The sequence below is a fragment of the Daktulosphaira vitifoliae genome, unplaced genomic scaffold (genome assembly GCF_025091365.1).
Source record: "Daktulosphaira vitifoliae isolate Bord-2020 unplaced genomic scaffold, ASM2509136v1 Scaffold_2, whole genome shotgun sequence".
NCBI classification, from domain to species: Eukaryota; Metazoa; Arthropoda; class Insecta; order Hemiptera; family Phylloxeridae; genus Daktulosphaira; species Daktulosphaira vitifoliae.
Window position 1 is genome coordinate 42456712 of NW_026099573.1, and position 22508 is coordinate 42479219.

A 22508-nucleotide genomic window follows, 5' to 3' on the forward strand; every position below is an offset into this window, starting at 1 on the left:
CGGAAAATTACCTTGCCAACGACACAAAATAGGACAAATTCGATTTTAGACAAATAAAATATCATGAGCCGTAATTTTTATTATCGAGTAGTAAAAAAAGTCGAAATGTATGTTTTTGAAATTATTGAATTCAAATTTTAATTTTTTAATACCACCCTTTTTAAGGGGTGTTCATAGTGATCTATTATTATCGTAATTTAATTTTTAATGTAATATATCAAAATTATATTATAAATTGTTACTATAATGAAATCAATAAATTTGTATTCAGTTCTACATAACTCTATTAATGGCAACTTATGGAAGATAAAAATTGGTAGATTAAACACATAACATGTTTAATAACAATTAATGTGTATTTTTTACACATATCTCATATTTTCTAATATCTACTACTTTTTTTATAGATCTAAATAAAATAAAGAAGAAATGAGTTTTCTCCAAAAAGATATTGATAGGTAATTGTTTTAAAATTAGTTTTAACACTAAATTCGATAGTATAAAGTTAATTGCTATAAAATTATCTTAAAAATGATGTAAAGTTTTGACAATTTCTACATAATTGTTAGTTGATAGTTAGTTTTTGCCTTTTAGTTCAGGAAGAATTGAATTTGGTCTTACTGTTTGACATAAAAATCATATCATTTACCAAAGTACTAGAGACATAATTGTAGTATCAAATATTTTTCTATTCAATTTTTTAAAAATGTTCCAAAAACCCCGACTTTTTTAGACCTACATCAATTTTTTTCTCTTTAAACAAAAACAAATACCTTTTACTTGGTGTAACTAGAAGGTACAGAAAATATCTTACAGAAATTAATATTATATATGATAAAGGAAAATATGTATTTATCACTAAATGCAAAAAGGCGTCACTAAATTTAAACACAGCTTTTATGTAATTCATACAAATTATCGAGTTAAAACACTAATAAAATAGACCTCTGAAAGATTAATATTGACTGAAAATAATGAAGTTAATTTATACATTTTTTCTTCTCTCCCAAAAAACATTAAAAATGAACTAGTTCCTTTCTGCATTTAACGATTTAGCTATAAGTAAAACAAATATATTTAATGAATTTGATTTTATATGTTTAAAATATTAATTGTGTTTATAAATATAAAAAAATGTTTGAATTTAATGGATAATATTTAAAGTAGTATCTTAATACTTACATTTGAGTATATACCCAATTCCTTGTAAGGATTTACTGCGACTAATATTGTTCCAGTGTATGTCTAAATAAGAATTTATTAAGGAAAATACTTTTCAAAAATAACTATACATACTAATAAAAACTAATTTGTATAACAAATGCAATTTGTTTTCGTGGATTTCTAGTAAATTTTGAAAATCTCACAGCCCATTAAGTAACCTTTTATAGTTATTAAGAAGTAATAGAAATAGAACGNTAATATTGTTCCAGTGTATGTCTAAGTAAGAATATATTAAGGAAAATACTTTTCAAAAATAACTATATATTAATAACTTATATAATAAACTATATATAATAACTATATATAAAAACAATTGCGATTTGTATAACAAATGCACTTTGTTTTCGTGGATTTCTAGTAACTTTTGAAAATCTCACAGCCCGTTAAGTAACCTTTTGTACTTAATAAGATAGAATAGAAATAGAACGGATCGTACACTGTAGTTTATGTAAAAAATAAAAATATTAATTTGAGTTTTGTGAATTTATTCTTTAAGCTTAAAGTTTAATAGATATTACAATATCAGGCGATTTTTACCTATAAAAATAATGTCGCTGTAAACAGAAGTATCGCCCAAAACATTTAAATTCTAGCGAAATAAAACCAAAGGACTGGTATGTATAAATCATAAATTAGCTAGTCGTCCTCGTTTTATTCTTTGTATATATCCATGAGCATGTTTAATAAATCTAATTGAATTAAAACGTTTTATTTCATGTTACACCNGAAGTATCGCCCAAAAAATTTAACAGTTACCTAAATTCTAGCGAAATAAAACCAAAGGACTGGTATGTATGAATCATAAATTAAACGAGTAGTCCTCGTTTTATTCTTTGTATATATCCATGAGCATGTTTAATAAATCTAATTGAATTAAAACGTTTTATTTCATGTTACACCACCAACTACCTTACAGACCCATCGATGTCATGTTAATTAACAGATTATTATTAACATCGAGGGTTCGACCAAGAGTCTTAGTGTAATGGGATAATCGATATTTTCCATTATCGGTACCTCATTTGGTGTTATTCTTGTACCAAACTTCCGGTCCTGTAATACACTTTAGATCCTCTGGCCGGACGTGTTTTAATTCAATCGCCGCACTAGCACATAAATATTAATGGTGCGCTTTAAACTCGCAGACGCTAAACTTACATAAACTCGCACCCTAGCGTCTGCCGATTACCCTCCTCCACAACCGTCTGCCGATTACCCTCCTCCGCAACCGTCTGCCGATTTCCCTCCTCCACAACCTACCCCCATTTTACCTCCACCGCTACCACCGCCGCGTGCCCGAAAGAACAATAATATTATATTGTAATTCACAGTTCGTTTGATTAGAAACAATGTCGGTTGTCACGGCCGCATTCATCCCCTAGCTGACAAGTCGCATACAAGAGAGTGGGCAAAGAGGGATACTCCAGACCTTACGTCACGGACCGCTGCAACAGCCGTCGAAGTGCATCAACCCTTACACGGTTTCGTTTTCGGCAACACGATCACACCGACCATACGGAGTGGAATGGCTTTTGTTTCGAACCCAATCGACCGCGTAAAATATCATTATTATTATTATTACTATTGTTGGTGTACCGTTTTCTCAGTGTATAACAGGTGCTGCTTAGTTGAGAGAGTAAGTGTACGATCCTGAGGGTTACACTTCCGTCGCTGAAGATAAGACTTTGAATACGAGATTTTAAAACTGGCCATATAAATAACACATATGTTGATTTACCCCAAAGAGTGGGTGTTGTGAAACAATCGGGCCATTAAACTCGACATAGGACTTGTTGACAGGACACTTTTATGTTTACAGAATAACGAGAAACTAGGTCGATTAGTTCACGTCGGGGCAACTATTTTGTTCTTGCACTTGAGCCAACATTACACTTGCAGAAAGAACTAACGGGGCAAAAGTTCACAACATAATATTGCCATTACACGACTATTGAGAGAATAATAACGGGCGAATATATTTTAATTTTTTTTTCTCAAATTTTATCTGATATTTTTAATAAACATTAATTAAAAAAAAATAAAACACCACAAGTAAAAATCAATGGCTTCTTAACTACGCACCTAAGCTAAAAATCAAGATCAATTTTATTATTCGTAGAAAGGTTTTCACTTGAAATAACAAAAAGACTTAATATAATGAGTAAAAAAAACTTAAAATTCATTATTTCATTTGGGGTTTTTATCACAACGAAACGTTAAGTAATTATAATATCATGTAAATGTACACAATATGATTGAACATTATTATGCAATACATGGAAACAATAATTTACTACTAATTTTAATAATGAAATCCAATATAAATAGCTTTATTTGAACGTTGTTCAATGAATAGCAACTAGTCTACATCCGTTTCATGAAATTAATAAATTATTGGAGTCCGAAATATAAATATAACCCAATATAGAATAAATAAACATCAATATATTACATTTTTCTTGGAAATTTTGAAGTATGTTGAAACCTACGCAATATTGAATATAAAGAAAGAAATGATAAACATTAAAGGATGCCATCAATTTTGAACTTTATATTTTTATGCTAAGACGTTAAAAATAAATTACATTTCCAATTATATTTTTAGTAATTCAAGTTTATTTACCGAATCGCTGTAATGATCAAGAATAGATTCAATGTATTTTTAGTTGCAAGTTACCATACATACAGTAAACAAATAACTATAATCGTTTAATAAAAATAAGTCAATTAAAATCGAATTCAATTTTCAAGTTGTCTTTTGAAATGAACGATAAAAAATAAATAAAATATTTGAAACAATAATTAGTAAATATATATATTACAGGTTGTTTCATTTAAGTATAATGATATAGTATAATAATAACTAGAGTTTTGAAACAAAAGTTTCATTAAAATAATTGATCAAATATACTATGGAGTTAAGTAAACTATGTGCTTCAGTAATATTTTATATAAAATTAAACAAAAATCAAAACAATTTTGAAAATGAACACGATACCATCTAAGTGATATAAATCATCAGATTATTCACGAACGATACCAAGCCACGAATAAGTTGAACATGGGGTAGAAAACCCCAATAGGGTAAAGTACTTAATAGACGAACATGATCCTCGATAATACATCTAATGCAAAAATAGAGTCCCCCGGGAGAACTCATTTCAGTGAACCAGCCAAGTTACACCCTACGAAAATAAAATCAAAATTTATTTCAAATAAGTCATATGGGAACAAATCTGCAGACTAAATATCCTATTAGTTTAAATAAAAATAAAATATTCAGTAGAGCAAGTCTCGATTTGTAATTTTTTTTATGAAACTCAATTTTATTCGAATTTTTAAATGCATATCGATAATAAATTTTTTGACGACACTATTACTTCTGTTATCTCTTTCTGACTCAAGAGAAGGCAGAGAAAAAATCATTATGTCTTAATAATAAACGACAAACAATTTCGAACACTTGAAAAAACGACTTGATGGCGTTATGGACTATAACTCGGGGTTAAGTGGAGTAAGAATAGAGTATGTGTTCCATTTGGTTATAAGGTGACCACACGACGAGCAGTTACAGTTTTTAAGAGAAGTCGATTAACATTCAGCTGTCTGGCGCGCGCCGAACCGTTGGGGTTGTCGTGCCTTGGTAGCATTTCAAATCGGCGTGAGTCATCGCATAGGCCCGTGTTCGTTCCACCCTTTTAATGTACAACCGACCGAGGAGAAGTGGCGGCACAGAATAAAAGAAAATGATGATGATGAAAATAATAGATCGATATGACCTCTTCGTTTGCCCCCCGGAGGGATGCCGCAAAAACCAACGAATCCTGTTAACGAACAATGTTTATTACGGTGATGCAGTCCAACATCATAGTTAATAAAAAAGCGTATTTTGGTTTGTCTGAGCAGAAAAAACACATTTTAAAAACAGAATTTTATTGAAAATTAATCAACAAAAACACATCAAATTAGTGATATTTAAATGAATATTATTCGTAAACATGTAAGGTTCAAAAACGAACAAGGTAAAAAAAAACAATAATACAGAACATATGTTCTATTATAAATTATCTTATTTATATATTTATCGCAGAGTACAATTAGGATGGATTAAAGTATTTAACGAAAAAAATATGATAATTGCTTTCATGTCGAGTACTGCTAAAATACGATTCCCAAAATGTATCATTTATTTTTCAAAATGTCGCACAATACCTAAAAGCTTACATGTCTTCACTTCATATTTCTGTACAGGCAAACAATTTTCATCAATATATAACATTATACGTTCGAAAATATTAGTAAACTTTTCACGCAAGCTTGAGGATTCAAAAATAAATTGTCTAACAATGCCAAATATTTAACAAATACTTCTTCACTTTCGTTATTTTTGAAGATATATTTAAAGACATATATTAACGATATATTTATTGTGGGTAAATATCTCTTTGAAATTTTAACAACCTTTAAAGTAATTTTTCAACCATAAGGAGTAAAGAAATTTTGTATTCATACAATGTTTCTACTTGGCTTTTGAATTCAAAAATATTTCTTTGATATGTCCAACAAAATCATAATTCACAATCAAAACTCTTATTTTCTTATAGACATATAGTGAAATTGCCTAGGATAGAATTCGTCGATAGGAATCATTTCACGATTTTCAGCAGGTCTGTATTTTACCTAGGTCATCTAATGAATCTTTTTAAACAACAACTTTGTCAGAAAGGTCCACTGGATTTGAAGACTCGACGCAGTCGCCATGTTATCAGCATTTACACCAGTGATGTAAATAAAATCGAGTAAAAATATATATATTTTAATATTGTATTATTAGTTTTAAATAATAGTTCGTTAACTTTTTTGTTTAAATTTAAAAAATTCTCAATAAACATTTTATGAAAAAAATAGATAAAAAACTTTTCAATCGCGTTGGTTCCACACTTAATCGCTTTTAATACAACATAAATTATTTACCGTACAATGGCAAGTAAAAAAAGTACTAAAAGGAACTTTTTACTTTCAAGTACAATTATATAAAAAGGATGTAACACTTTGAAACGTATAACAACAAAAAATGAGGTATTTTGAAAATCACAGTATATAAATGGAAGTCACTTTCTATTCATAAATAAAATCTTACACTAGTAATCAAGAGTAATATTTTAGCTTAAAATATTTATATAGAGTGTTCAATAAGTAAAGAAGTATATAGTTCTCATTGTTTGTAACAATTGACCTGTTTCCTTACTTAGTGAACAGCCTCTATATTGAACACTGAAACAAATTACATGATTATAATTATTTCAAATTAATACTTCTAATCCATATTTAATAAGTATATAAACACTTGAGTGAAAATTATTAATGCAACAATTTTAGTAATTTTTATATTTTGTAAAATGAAAAGTAAAGTCAAGTCGAGCATTGTACAAAAGTAAAAATCAATATTCAAACATTACATTAGTAATGACAATTATTTTTGAAGCATCAATTACGATTGAAACATGTACTCACAAAGTAGAGAAACAATTTTATACTTCATAAAAGTTGTCTAGAAAATAAAAAACATTAACTTTTTTAGGGTACGCGCAACTCGTGTATAGCTGCTTTTATTTCCCGTCTAATATTACCAGAAAAACGAACCGCCTCGCCCGACGACTATGACTAATGACAAACATTTAATAACCCAAGTGGTTTATATTGAGTCGAAACGTCAACAAAAAGAGCCAAACATTCAAATATTGTAATGCAACGCGAGATGTACACACGAATGCATTGTACAAACGTGTATACTTATTTAATGCGACGATTGTATTTCATATTCATAACGCCATCAACAACACACCCGCAAAACTGTTTTCTACCGCATTGGCTGTCATTTGAGTGACACGATTAAATTTTTATATTATTCGACGTTCATTACACGTTTTCCGGAGGTGTTTAACCTTTGAGTGTTCACGAAAACTCATGTCACATGAAATCAACGACAATGATATTGGCTATTATTACACTATCTAAGACGCAGCTCTATAAATGTTTATAAAACGCATTAAAGGGTAGAATTCAATAAGAGCAAATATGTAACAAAAACGACACTGTTACACGCCTTGCGGACACCTAATGCGATTTGTTTTCGCTCGGATTTCCCAGAATTAATTGCTTTACTAAAGAGATACGTATTTACGTTTCATTGGCACAATACCTTTTTCAGTTGCGTCATTAGTTAACTCAAAAATGATTACAATTCGGACTGAATCAGTATTGTCAAAAAACCTAGTGTGTTAGTAGTATTTCATACATTGATGGCGGCGACAACCGAATGAAACTTTCCAGACAAAAATTAGAGTCTAGTTGGATATAAATTTGCACAAGGTGACAACGTACTTCGTATGTGGCAACAGCGTATTTCTTAATGCTAAGTGCTACTTAATTGGTGAGCTACAGTATTTCTCCGGCGAATCGTTAATTAATTTTCAATATTGAACGCACAAAACCGTCTATTCCTAAGCAACTACACAGAATTGCCGACTCCATTAAAAAGCTCCGGCCTTTAATTATTTGAATCAATTGATAATTTCCCGATATTTCATTATAATATTAATTGTTTACATCCTAAATAGTTTTAATTGCGTTACATTCTAATTTAATACATTTGAACACGAGGCACTGGCTAATGCAAATTAATTATTACTTGTGAAAAAATAACAATTCTAATTTTCTAATTATAAAAATAATGAAAGTAAATAATGTTGATTTTTATGAAAGTAATTCAAAATAAAAATAAAAAATACCATTATTTTTATCAATATCAAATATTCTATCATTACTAAAAAAACTCATAGCTGAATAGTAAAAATAATTTGAGTATCAAGGAAATAGAAGTATGAACTAAATGACATCAGTAAATGACTGATAAAATGTAAATGAGAAAGAAGAATAATTGTTTCACATAACATTTTAATTTCTAGAAATGGGTCAAGGGTTCATTGGAATTAATAGAAGAATAACGTTTAGTTGGATTGACAGCAGTAGGCCGAATGTGTTTTAACTAAAAAGTAACTGATATGATTTTTTCGGTCAATGTGTCAATGTTAATAATAATCACTTACTTCCTGCTTAAAAAAGTAAGGATAATTTTTTTTTAATTTTATGAACTTAGTCAATCGACGTTATTACTATTATTAATCATTAAAACTGTAAATAAATAATTATTATTGTATTTATTTATTCTAATAATATAATTATTATAATCACGTGTTTCAAATTAATCATATGATTAAGAGTAAAAAAAATTAATTATATTTACACAAAAAGTGCATTAAATCTCGTGATAAAAAATATAAAAATTATATTACTTAAACATTTACCATAGTTTTTTATAGGCTCTAAATGAAAGAGCATTTTTGCTATAAAACAAAAATATAACGTAAATCTAGATTGTGTTCAATACTTATTTAGGCTTATTTAAATATTGTATAGAAAAAATGATTACAATGTTGACGTTAATGGATAATACATTGCCATTTTTTATGATACTCATATCAGTTGAACTAATCGTAATAACCTTTTTATAACTACCCTTTCATAAAACGAACACATTAACTAGTTAATGAAATACAGAGAAACTATTACGGTTAGTGCTAGCTGCCATGTATTTGTTTTACTATTGTTTTTTCATTTTTAATCAGAATTAATCGCTACTATTACAAGTTTTTTGTTTACATAAAAATTATTATTATTTTTTTTATTTATATAATAATTTTTTTTTTTAGAAATAATTAGTTATTTTAAAGTTGATAACATAAATAATGTTAATCGTAAAAAATTTCATTTATTAAATTTAACTTAAATGTATCGTTAAATAACTGAATACTTTTGTTTGAAAAATTAAACGGATCGACAGCTTTAAAATATTTATTTATAGTTCTCATTTTTTTCTACATTAAAGACGACTACAAAATATAAACTATTCAAGCATTTTTTCCCACAGTATACAGAAAGTTCATTTTTAATTGAATTGGTTATAGTCAAACAACGAATTTATAAATTAATGTTTATAATAACATTGAATGAATTAACAATAGCAAATACGATCAATATATCAAATTATTTCACCTGTAATACTATAAAAACGACACGTATGCGTTTAGGATAATCACAATATTTAGTTACTTTTTTTACACTATAAAAAGTCAAAAGGTCAAGGAGTTAGAAGTATAAAAAAAATAATTATTGGAATGAAATAAAAACATTATAAAATCGATTATTATTAAAGCAATGAAGTGTTATAAACTTTATCCGATGAGTTTAGGTAAGATAAACATTTTATCTTGCCAAGAAAATTGTGAATTCTTCAATAAGTGTCTGCTTCGAAAAAATTGGTACAACTAATTGATTTTTTTATATAATGCAATAATCATTTTATAAACAATAGTCACAGAACTTTTACTATTTCAATCAGGTCAATAATAAAATAGTTAGAAAATTAGTACAAAATAAAATCAATGAAACATTTGTTGACTAATATTGTTAAAATGTCTGATAAAATATTGATCATAACTAAAAAATAATTTATCATAAGAAATAATGTTTATCGTTAACATATATTGTAAGGTCAATGATTTAATATTAGTAAGTTGTGTCTTATACATTTTATATGACGCAACTGACACAGTAATAGAATAACCTTTTAACAATAACGTTTCAGTTTTTATAATTTGATAATTTTTTAAAGTATAGTTTCATAATATTTGCAATAGTACTAGAAGAAAACTCATAAATATTTTATTTGGTAAAATTTAACTTATATAAATAATAAAATTAATAATAATTAATATTAATGAAGTTAGTAATAATTACTAACTTATATTTTAATAATTAAAATAGAGGGATGATAAGAAAAATGAATAAGTTAAATTAATTTAATAGTAATAAAAGTCTAAATAGTATTGTTATAAAAAACTAAGATATTAATGAAAATGTTTTTAATTAGTTAACTTTTTTTATGTAAAATATATTTCCCATAATAAAGATTAGAAAAAAGTATGTTAAAATTGAAAGAAGTATTAAAAATTATCTCCAACTATAATAATTAATAAAGCCAAGTTTTTAGCCTATACATATAATTGTTACTAAATTATAATTTTGTGCAGTAAATTGTGTTATAAATTATGTTTAAATTATTATTTAATTTATTGTTTGATATTTAATAGCTATAAATTTAACACTTAAGTAAAATAAAGACTCTAAAAAATATGCGATCAAAATCTATTAAAGTGTATAAAGTACAAAAAATATGTAATTAAGTACTTTAAGATTTTCTTTAAATAAATAAGAATATTATTAAGTTGTGAACTTTGTATAACATCAATAACGTTTGTCATTTTATCAATCTTAAAGTTAGAAAAACTTGAGAACTTATTTAAAACTATAGTCTAAATAGATAATATACTCAGAAGTAATATTTACTCTTTTCCCTTACTACAATTAATTATGTATAAGGTACCTATAATCCTAACTCAGGTACCTAACTCATAATTTTAAAAACACTAATAAAGTTTATGAAAAAATTACCTTGTATTTTATTGACTAACACTAACATTGTTACTCAAGTTAATAGATTTTTAAGAATAAATTTTTAATTGTATAAAAAGGATACGTAAATGTGATTTTCTGAATATCTTGTTTGCAAATTTCGGTTGATAACATCTTCGTCTATATCTGATATAGATGTCATGTCAGGTACTCCACAATTCCCTGAAAAAATGATACAATTTTAGTAATACTCAACAAGTAAGATAAATAAATTGTACTCAAATTCTAACTCTACTAATAAATAGGAATTAAACTATACATTGAATCATCCTATAAATTTCCATGTATATAATTATGCAAATTATTATTCTATGTTGAAGATACAATAGATACGGATAGGCTATTGATTTTTTTAATTACTAGTTAAAGACAAAATTAATATTGTTCAACCTAATAACTAGTGTCATTTTTAATTGTTATTATTTTTGGTCCAAGATCAATGAATATCATTTTATTTAATATAACCGTATAGATGTATGTTAGGCGTTCATTACAATTATAACATATTACGCGTTAATAAAATCAATAAATAACACGAATCATAAATTATTGTTAGGATAGTAGAAATTAAAAGGCACTTCGTATTAATGGGATATTTATAATTTATCAATTGATATTCTTGTCATACACAGAAGATAACAATCTATAAACAATAAATTATTTTGTTTTCTCAAAAGTTCTATATCGTGTACAAAAATAACAGAACTACTCAACATAAAGAACGAATATCTCGCTGAACATATTTAAACTGTATGGGAAAGTATAATTCGAAGACAACCTACTTAGCAGTGATGGTCAATTATTAATTAAAATATGATATTTACTCATCACTATACTATAAAAATGTCACTTAGATCAATAGTCATTTTAAATGAAAACACAAAAATAAACAAATAAAACTAACACCAACCGCAAAAATTCAACCTGGAAAATTGTGTATCACGTGACAATAGTTCATCAACAGAAACATTAGTCATATTTTCAATCCTTGACAATAGTATAAAAAATAATTTCCGCTTGAATGAAGGTGGGTTTTCATGAGTCGAAACTAATAATTCTATAAGTATTCATTTAGCCCATTATAGTCTAATGGAAATAAACGAGAAATGGTATGAAGTGTTCTTGGTTACATTATTTTCTTTTCGAAAAAAAAATGATATTACTTTTTATTTTAATAGAAACAATACCAAAAGTTTTTAATAGTATAAAACACAGACAAAAGATTCAAAAATTGACTTTGTTGTTGAAGAATAAAGATGTTTTTAAAGGCGCTTTAAAAGTCTTTTCTCAATGAATGCAAGTATATTCATTGTAGGTACTTCACTTATATTTAAGTTGGATTAATTAGAAAATACTGAAATTGCAGTTAAATTTAGCGATTGAATGTATAATTGGATGCTTAACGACTGTATTATGTATTTTATAAATACTCAGTTGGTTTATTTTTTAAGAAATAGCAGTTTCATAATATTGTTGTCGCCTCTATAGCACTGTCGGCAAAGGGATCAAAAGTCATTTGGGCATATCATTGAAACCATAATAAAACCGTATTAAACGACTAGGCTACTCGCCAACATTATTATGATATATTAATAACACACTACTGTATATTTAAAATACAATAGACAATTATCTAAATGACGATAGTCGGAGTACACATAAAAATGCAATCCTATGAATATTGATAAAGAATACAGAGTTGTTGTTTCTATTAATTATGCAAATTAGTGATGAACTAATTAATATTTAATATTATTAAAACAAATAAACAACAATTAAGTGCACGAATTGTATTTTTTTTTTTTTTTGAAATAATAATCATGGTTTAACTTGCTAATCAGAACCTACTGCACATTTTCATTATTTCGCTAAAAAGGAAAAGATTATTGTCACAATGTTAACTCATTGGAAATAGTATTGTATTATTATTGTATAATAGTATTGTATAAGGAAGCGAATAAACTATTAAATTAATCAAAAATACGTTCAACAAACTCGTTACATTCTCGGCTCATAATTTTGACTAATGATGTATGAGATATAAATGAGCTTCAAATAAAACTGCGTTATTAATTTGCAACAACACATGTAAGACACATGTCTGGTGAAACTGACAAAATGTTCAAAATAAAAATCATATACTAATCTTGTGTTGTAATATCTGTTCACTTAAAATATCTAAAAAATTTGTATCGGCTACTAAAATAAAGCTCATTTCAATTATTACTTCAGAAGTAATTTACTTAAAGAAGGATTTTGAGTAAAAAAAAAAAAATTCATTAAAAATAATGTTTATTAAAAAATAAGGTAAACGTTTTCTTAAGCCCATCACTCCCTCCTAAAAGATGTCCAAATACTTGCTTATACTAAATGTAATATATTAATTAATGTTACAAAAGTGCAGATTTTTTTTTTAGAGATTTACACTGTTGTATGCGAAACGGATAGTAAAGAAATTTACATTTATATTACTCAGAAGTTTGCCTACGAGACAAAATAAAATGTGTTTTTCCACACAAAATAATAGTAAAAAGAACGACGAAAACAAAAATGGAAAGCCTGTTGTCACCACTGCCATTGTTACACAATGCCATTTGTTTACAGCACTAAAAATATATTTATTTTCACAATCACTGCATGTATACCAACGATTTCATCTGCAAATGAAATCATTTCAAAAGCCCTTAAATAGTATTTCTCTGTAAATAAGTTCATTATTAAGTTTAGATTTTCCTCTTGTATCTAAAATAGAATTCTTTTTGGTAAAAAAAAAATAAGCTTAATAACATAGTTTCAAAACTAGTAGCTATAAAATATACAGCACACGTTGTTTCTCACGACAGAACTGAAAATAGTCATTTTTTAAAGCTATAATTGATTATTACTGGTAGATAGGACGCTTGGATTTCGAGTATCATTATTTACTTTTAACACTTTAAGGGTGCCAATAAATAAAATTTATAAAATTACTTTTAAGTAAATACTTCACTTATTAAAAATTGAATGATGCACTATTATCAATAATAAATTATGTTAATGAACATAATTTTTTTTTAGTTGGGTTTTCTACTTATAAATAACTCAAGTATCTGAAGGTTACAAGGGAAAAACTATATAACCCATAATTTTTTCAGACTTTGTTTTTATGGTTTGATTCCATAGAACTTTAGCAGTAAAAATTCATTGGTCGAACATTTTTTTTCATTTAGCTACTGAAAATGTCTATTTTTGTTTTATTATTAAAAGGATAAAAATTTATAACTTTGTTTTTGCGGTTCTGAAAAATTTATAATAAAAATGGTCCTTTACCGAATTTCCCTGTATCCTCATCTACTAGTATGTCAAATATAACGTTTTAAATATAACACTAAACAAACTAATAATTTGGCTTTTTAATTATTATTTTGTTTTTATCATAAACATTTAATAGCATTGAATTAAATGAACAAGCATAGTGTACTTAACAACCTTTAGAGGTGAAACAAATGTAGTGTTGTCTACAACGAACCATTAGCGTTTGAATTGTGCTTAAAGAAAAGCATAATTAACGTGTAATTAGCGTTGAAAAATTACTGTAATTACAAAATATTCAAAGTAGATTGTACTACAGTGAAGTGTACTTGATTCTACTTGATACTTAATGGTTGGCAAGTAAATTTGATTTGAAAAAATATCGTCAGTAAATTATAATTAAAGAATTTTAAAGGTTAAACAAGAATAAATGAATCATTATTTTGCCATAGAGCGTGCGAATTCAAACAGTCTAAATATTTAAATCGACTTGGTGTTCAGCAATTACTAATTTCAATTAAGATTTCTATCAAACAATTTTGCAACCAATTATTGTTTGTTAGTGGCCAGTTTGTGGCGAATAACGAAATTTTAACAACAAGTAGGTGAAAAAAAAAACAACAGGAACGTGAAAAGAAAATATCTAAGTGTATAGATATACATATACAATCCGACTAAGACGAGTAAAACCGGAAGTCTCGATAAGATCAGAAAGAAGCGACTGTTGTGTACTTCTTATGGATACTATGCATTATTCTCTAGCAAAAGTGACACTACGAAGGACCCGATGAATACAATTACTTTATTGTATCACGACAACCCGACCCAACTAGAATCTATTTCCATCTGTCAATTTCGGACTCGTGATAAAACGTTTTAATTAAACATGGCGAGACGCTATGCGTTCGTTTAAGACCGTGTTTTCCAAAAAGACTAACCTTTCTGAGAATTCATACCCCAAAAGGATACCACTCATTGTACGGTCTCGTAAATTTATCACTAGTGTCCAGCTAACAATTAAACAGAATCTCTAAATGCCGCTTGGGAAATCGGTTATCGTGTTACCTGGTAATCGGTCAATTATAATAATCGCTTCAAGAACAAAAGAGCCACACCGAAATACATAACTACCTATATATTATGCGCTCTTTTATTATACATTCTACAATTGACTAAATGAAGTACGTACCCAGGGCCTATCCTCCTATTTTACATTGTTGTAACTAGTCGCGTGTGGGCCGGAGGAACCTCTTCCTTGCTACCGTGTTCGCGTACGTCAATTGAATACCAAACGTTCACACGATTCAAATGCACACGTTTACGCATATATGTACATACAAAATGGATGGACGAAGAAAAAACACGACTTCCTGCGAGTCTGTTTTAATTTTTTATTACGAGCTCCACAAATATTGTTTACGCCGTCCAGGCACACGTTATAATACACGTATACCCCCGACTTTCTCTTATCAATCTACACAATAGTAGGATTTTGAAAATATAATAGCAAAATATTACTGTTTAGCTGTCGCCCGACGTGTAATTGTTAATTATAATAATGTCGTGTGAAAGGGAATCACTACTACTCTTGCTTCGCATGTTAGACATACAATGGTCACTTGACGTTGTAAACAATAACATTATTTTATTATTTTCACAGAAAATTAAGCCATGCACACTTATTTGTATACGCCGATTAATGGTTCTCGTTTGTAATGACAACAATTAAAACAGATGATAAATAATTTTCGAAAATTAATTGTATTTTCAACAACGTGGCATGAAATATTAGCATGTAATTATTACATTTTGCCTTTTTTTTCACATTTTTTCTCTGAATGTAAATCTTTTACATTATTAATGATCATTTTTACAAATAAAAATATAAAATTTAATTGTAAATTATTAAATTATTACTTTAATGCAAAGCTAAATGCATCAAAATACAACACAAAGTGGGATAAAATAAATGTTGTGTTATAAGTACATGTTTAGAAGCAAATAAGAGACTATTTACTGTAGTAATTGCTATTTAAGTGAAAATGACTACAGAGATATCACACGAAACATTCCCGTTAGTGAATTATGTGAGATAGCAATTAGAATTTTATACACTATAATGGTTTTTGATTACATACCTATTTTAGTAAGGAATTTAGTGAAGGTATTTGGATATTTGAGGGTAGTTCTAATGAGTATCCCTCGGAATTTTCCATATAGAATTGATAAAATTCTTTAATGAGATTTAAAAACAGTTGCTGTAAAACTAAAATAGTGTCAATACAATAAACGTAATACGTAAAAAAAAAACTTTATCAATTCTGAATAGATTTTTAAATAAATAATGAGTTATTTTAAACCAATTTAATTATTACTACTTATAAAACTTGTTTCAGTATTGAACAACATATGACGTATGAGTTAATCGATAATAAGGAAAACAATACAAATTACCATTGAGATTTTGCTCAGGTGTACGACACACGCAATGAGTGAAGAAAACGATGTTTTTTATTGTTAGTTAATAGAGTTAGTCGCCAATTTTGGCTTTTCCATGTTCCTATTTGCCGCCGGATAATATCTACAGACCGTATATGTCATATCAAAAGGTCATAGCAGTGATTCATTTTGAATAAATGTAATGTGGTGTTTGAATAAGCCTTTAGTCACGGAATGTTTGACACAGTTTAACAGCAGATTCAAGTATACCATTTTATTAATAACTTAATCATCTCAACATGGTACAACGTGTGCAGACAATATATTTCAATTATTTCCTGCAAGTTTGTTACTTGCATATCATTTTGCACAAAATGGATTCGTTTAAGTAGTGTTGATAACATTATAAATACTAATGGGCACTGAAAACAATGACGGGAACGGCGGTGGTCCACACAACACAACTCCAGTACAATTTGGGGGCAATACCATTGAAAGGTTTGTGTTACCGAGTGAAGTAGTGTACCACCTGAGCTGATTCACTCGTATGAAAGTGAAACGAGAATAACCCAATGGTTCTTCATTCGGACGCATCAACAGACGATGAGTCATTCGTCTCGGTGTCAAGAGCACGCGGTCGTTATAGATCCGTTTTTAGATGAGGTTTTAAGAAAACAAAATACCTATCAAATTACATAAATATCAATAGCGTCACATAATATTATTAAGTCTTATCAACCGTCATTTGTATAAAATATAACAAATAAAATACTCAGTCTTGGGGGGCCAATTTTCAAAGTTCTGCGATAAATATTAGCATAAATTATATTTGTCGAATACTGTAACATTTTAATGACAATAATAAATAATCAGTGGAATAATAAAATTTTTTTATAGAGGCGATAATTTTTTATCATTTATCGAATTCTATCGCATGAATTATTATTACACTATGATTACTGTAAAAAATGATATTATTAATAATTAAACTAAAAAGTTGTTATAAGTCAATTGATTTTAGAAAATAAAATGCACTTTAATCGGAGAGAGTCTAGTTTAAATACTTAAGCACACATCTTATTTTTCGCATTAAAATTTTTTTTGTTGTGATAAATAAATAAAAATTTTATATTTATAATTAATATACATGCAAAGATTAATTTAACGGAGGGTCTCAAGAAAACTTGCCTCGTGACATGTATTTTAAGAACATGAATCTCAAAAAAAAAAAAAAAATCAAACATAATAAGTCATCTCTTTGCAAAAAAATTCAAAAGGATTTAATTCTCCATCATGAAATTGTTTTTGAGAAACCAAATTAAATTTAATTAAATTAAAAATATTAGGATAAGGGGTTTATGCTTTTAGCCCCATAAACTACCCATAACTTATGCTGTGCCAAAACCTTAAATTTGTAGAATGCTGCTTAAAATCGAGTATGAATTCCAAACATTTTTTTTTTCTAAATTAAAACTTAAAAATATTACTAAAAATTGTTTGATATATCACTTAAATAGCTTTACAACAATGATCGATTACAACTTTTGGACCAGTATTTCGGAATTGATCATAATTTTTGTACCCAAGGGAATGGAAGAGTACGGGCGAAAAATCTTTTACGATGAAAATAGTCTTATGCATATCATTAATACACTAAAATAATTAATTGAAACACAATAAATTAGCGAAAAATTCGATAATTATTTTTAATTCCATGGACCAATATTTTAGAAAATTAATTCGTGTCAATCCCAGTCAGGTAGTAAGAGCGACCGATTCAAATAACTGAGTGAACAAAATTAAAGTAGCACAGTAAATATACATTAACAAAACAACTAGGCGGCCAAATGGTAAGATAGAAGGGGCCTATCTTACCCAATAATTTGTTATTTCTCTAGGCCCTCAATATAGCAATAAGTTCATAACAAACCGGCAACGTTGCTTTGATAAGTCTATAAAATTAAAAGGGACAGAGCGTTGTTAACGCTTATTTTTGCCATGTTGCCAATTTTCAACATTTACTACTTGGCTCGATTGACTTCAATATTCATATTCTCAAAATCCGACCATTGAATTTAAAGTTTATCAATGAATTTGTCGCCGTTTTCCAAATATTTTTTCCATCTGCTGAAAACGGTTGTTTGAATTTGTCGCTCAACAAATAAACTAAAATTATTTCTATTAATAGACTTCTCGAGCTGTCTTATTTTCCCATTTGTTTATTTTCCTATTTATCGCTCATTAGTGTTGCAAGTAGATTTTATTTATCAAATGTATGCTGTTAATTGTGTTGGTTTAGTCACATTATTTCAATACTACTTTAATTATATTATTGCTATTTTTTTTTATTCTATTTTTAGCAGAATTGTTGTAATGTTTGTATGGCAATTTAAAATTTACATTTTATTTTTCATTGAATATATGTTTTAAAATAAATAAATTATAGTTGAATAAAAATCTACACAAGGCAACCGATTCACATAAATCAACATATCTGAATTTTAATGGTAAGTGATTTTACTATTATTATTAGTATTACTTCTTTTATTTGTTTCAACTTTAATTTTAATTTAATTAAACAGTTGAATTCTTGTAATATTTTATTTTGTTATAAATAATTGCCTATTACCTCTAATCAAGTTGATAATTTTTATTATTATTATTTTATAAAAATTTCTCTTTGCTTTGTTTATGAATAGAGGGTACAATTTTCAAATTATTCTAATATTTAATTTACTGATTTATTTTCTAAAACTTGTTCAGGATAAATTTTTTGATCCTTTATTATCAATTGCAATATTTAACAAATATTTTTAATAAATAAAATCATCAAATTTTGATTATAATATTATTGCATTGAAAAAAAATAGTTCCAAGATATTTGATGCTTTCAAAACAAATGTATGGGTTAAAAACTTGAAATTTATGAACTTGGGACTCATTTTGACTACTAACAGACTTAATGTTAACTTATGTAAATTAATTATTGTCCCTACATAAATTGTATAAAAAGCTTAGTTTTAAATTCATATAATTATGCTAAATTTCGTATCATTCCAACTATAAAATTAACAAAAAAAAAATTTTTCTTTTAGGTCATTATGTTAAACAAATAAATTATATAATATCAATTATATTATTATATTCAAATTACATAAAACTTAATACTAAAATTGTAATAGTAATATTGAGGATTAAAAAAGAGAACCGAAAGCCCTAAAAAAATATTATTATAAACATATTGTAAATTACTATTTTTTAAGAGATATCAAGTGATTTGTGTTAAAATAATCACTTTCTATTTTTGTTTGTTTGACGTCAATCAATTAATTCTTTTATTGAATGTATGTTTAATACTAACAATGTTTGTTGATTTTATTGAACCGCAGGGTACACTATATTTACTTTGACTTAAATGTTCTATTATTTTAGGAAGATAATGACAACAAAATTACGGCTATAATCAGATCCTGAACAAATAATAAAAACAACTGACATTACAAATGAACTTGTTAACTAAACTCAATAGAAATACATGTATACAATGTACAAGCAGTTTTTGTTGAATCATACACCAGTCATATATGTACTTTGAGATGAAAGAGAAAAACCATCAGAAAACACATTTTAGGAGTTATTGGATATTAAAACTAAGATCATACAATTATCGGAAAAAATGACAATGATTTTATAATCATACTTTAATTTATTAAAATTCTTTTATTGATATTTCTTAGTATTATCGACTATAACACTTTATAACTTATAAAATATAGTTTTTCCCAGTATAATTAGANATCATACTTTAATTTATTAATAATTCTTTTATTGATATTTCTTAGTATTATCGACTATAACACTTTATAACTTATAAAATATAGTTTTTCCCAGTATAATTAGAAAAACAAATATTCTATAGCATTTCCTTATATAAGATGTATATATCATAGGAATTTTCGAACAAAAACCCTGTCCGTTTCTTGGTAGGGTTTCCATTTAAAGTCTAAAAATGGAATTTGTCCTCTTACTTAATACACAACGTGTAACTGTTACGTGATTACGCAATTTTCGATAACGAAGGTTATCGAAAGATACTCGATGACGTCGACAAGAGAAATTCAACGACCATAAAGTCATGTTCACTTCCATAGAATGTGCCCGTGTCATTTGTATAATTGCACAGCAACAGACCGTTTGAATAGCAATTGGAAAAAAGTCGAGTCTCTACCAATTACCGTGGCGCATCTCTCAGACTATTAATTTCAAAAGAAAACGCATGTCGTTATCCAATGGAATTNGTTCACTTCCATAGAATGTGCCCGTGTCATTTGTATAATTGCACAGCAACAGACCGTTTGAATAGCAATAGAGTCGAGTCTCTACCAATTACCGTGGCGCATCTCTCAGACTATTAATTTCAAAAGAAAACGCATGTCGTTATCCAATGGAATTATTAATACGATACACGACCATCAGACGCGGTTGTTTGGCGGTAATAACCACGACATAATTAATTCAGTCCGTTCTAGTTTATGGGCAGCAGTAGTCGCATTGCGTTACCGACGCCGTTATTAAGGGGCTTATTTAAAAACTTAAATTAGGTCTGTCGTCGAAGGGTGGCGAAGGGAGAGTACTGGCTGAAAATAAAAAGGATAATTTGTGATAACGGGTTGTGCGTCAGTCGGGTTTTAAAAAAAGACACAACCGCGTTCGCGACGAGGGGGAAACTCGAGCCAATGCTAAACTAATGGTAATCGTCAGAGTTGCATTGCGTTCAGCTCGTGTCGCTTGTACACTGGCCGGTTTAATTTTAGATGAAGACAATATGTTGTAAATAAATCTTACGGTTCGGTTTAAATTCATTTGTGTTCTAATATGGCGGCCACGATCATAAAATTTCAGTACCGGGTTATTTTTCTTTGTAGGTAATTACTTGGTACATGAAACATCTATCCAGCGTTTGACTACGGAAAAACAGCCGGTCTTTATTACATTTATATGGCTTTTATTACAAAAGTGCCTCTCCAGTGAAAATAAACATCTGATACTTATTGCCCGCCGGGTGCTGGCAAAATATCCATATTTTTTAGGCATACACTAACGATTACTCGGGTATTCAACTTTTTCACAAATGGTATTACATGCATGCTATTTAAAAAATCGTCGGAGGGCAAAATAATACAAAACTCCCCTTACCACCTCTCAATACAACAGCAGCTTTGACGTACGAATATTCCTTAACCGTGGACGGCTTATTCAGTTTGTGTTTAAATAAGGTCGAATTCGTATGATGCGCGGCCCAATGACATTTAAAATGAACTTCTCGTTCGTAAAAAATAACCATCAAAATACGACTAGAGGGAATTATTCGCCATTTAATAACTTGGCCTGAATCCAATAAGAGTACCTATTATTATTTCTAATCAATTACTCTAAGTTCTAGCGCAAAATTGTAACATGTTTGTATAGTTCTACTGAATCCGTTAATTAGATATGAAATAACACGATACATTCTATTCGAAAACGATTGGTTTTTATTCTATTTGATGGAAACATGTAATTATACACCTCATATACACTATAGAAAAGATATACTAAAAGCAAACACAAAATGGAATAGGAATTGCAAAAAAAAAAAAAACCATCTAAGTGATCAACCTATTGAGTAAACACAATTCAAAACCAATTTTTTCATCTAATATAACATAGGGCGTTCATGCACAGCTTCACTTAGAAATTATATATCTCAGTACAACACGAATCATACATTACTTTAAGTTCAATGTCAGTCAATAAATTATTTTTTATTATATTTTCTAGCAATACTCTTTGAAGTCAACAGTGTTTAGAAACGTGTCTATTCAAATAAAACGCAGAAACATATCGATTATTGGTTTTCATAGTAATGATGGTCTGCGATTTAAAATGAGCCTGGAAATCTTATTAAGATCATTAATAAC

At 27.9% G+C, this 22508-nt stretch overlaps 1 protein-coding gene across 2 annotated transcripts in view; it reads right to left on the minus strand.

Annotated features, from left to right (window-relative positions):
- The window catches only part of LOC126899899 (myosin-I heavy chain), a 44908-nt gene that overhangs the window by 16475 nt on the left and 5925 nt on the right, over window positions 1-22508 (minus strand). For both annotated transcript variants that reach the window (XM_050675153.1, XM_050675152.1), the window contains exons 2-3: window positions 10883-10980; window positions 1183-1245 (exon numbers count right to left, since the gene is read on the minus strand). In XM_050675153.1, coding sequence (XP_050531110.1) covers window positions 1183-1245; window positions 10883-10980 — 161 coding nt within the window. The remainder of the gene's footprint in view (window positions 1-1182; window positions 1246-10882; window positions 10981-22508) is intronic.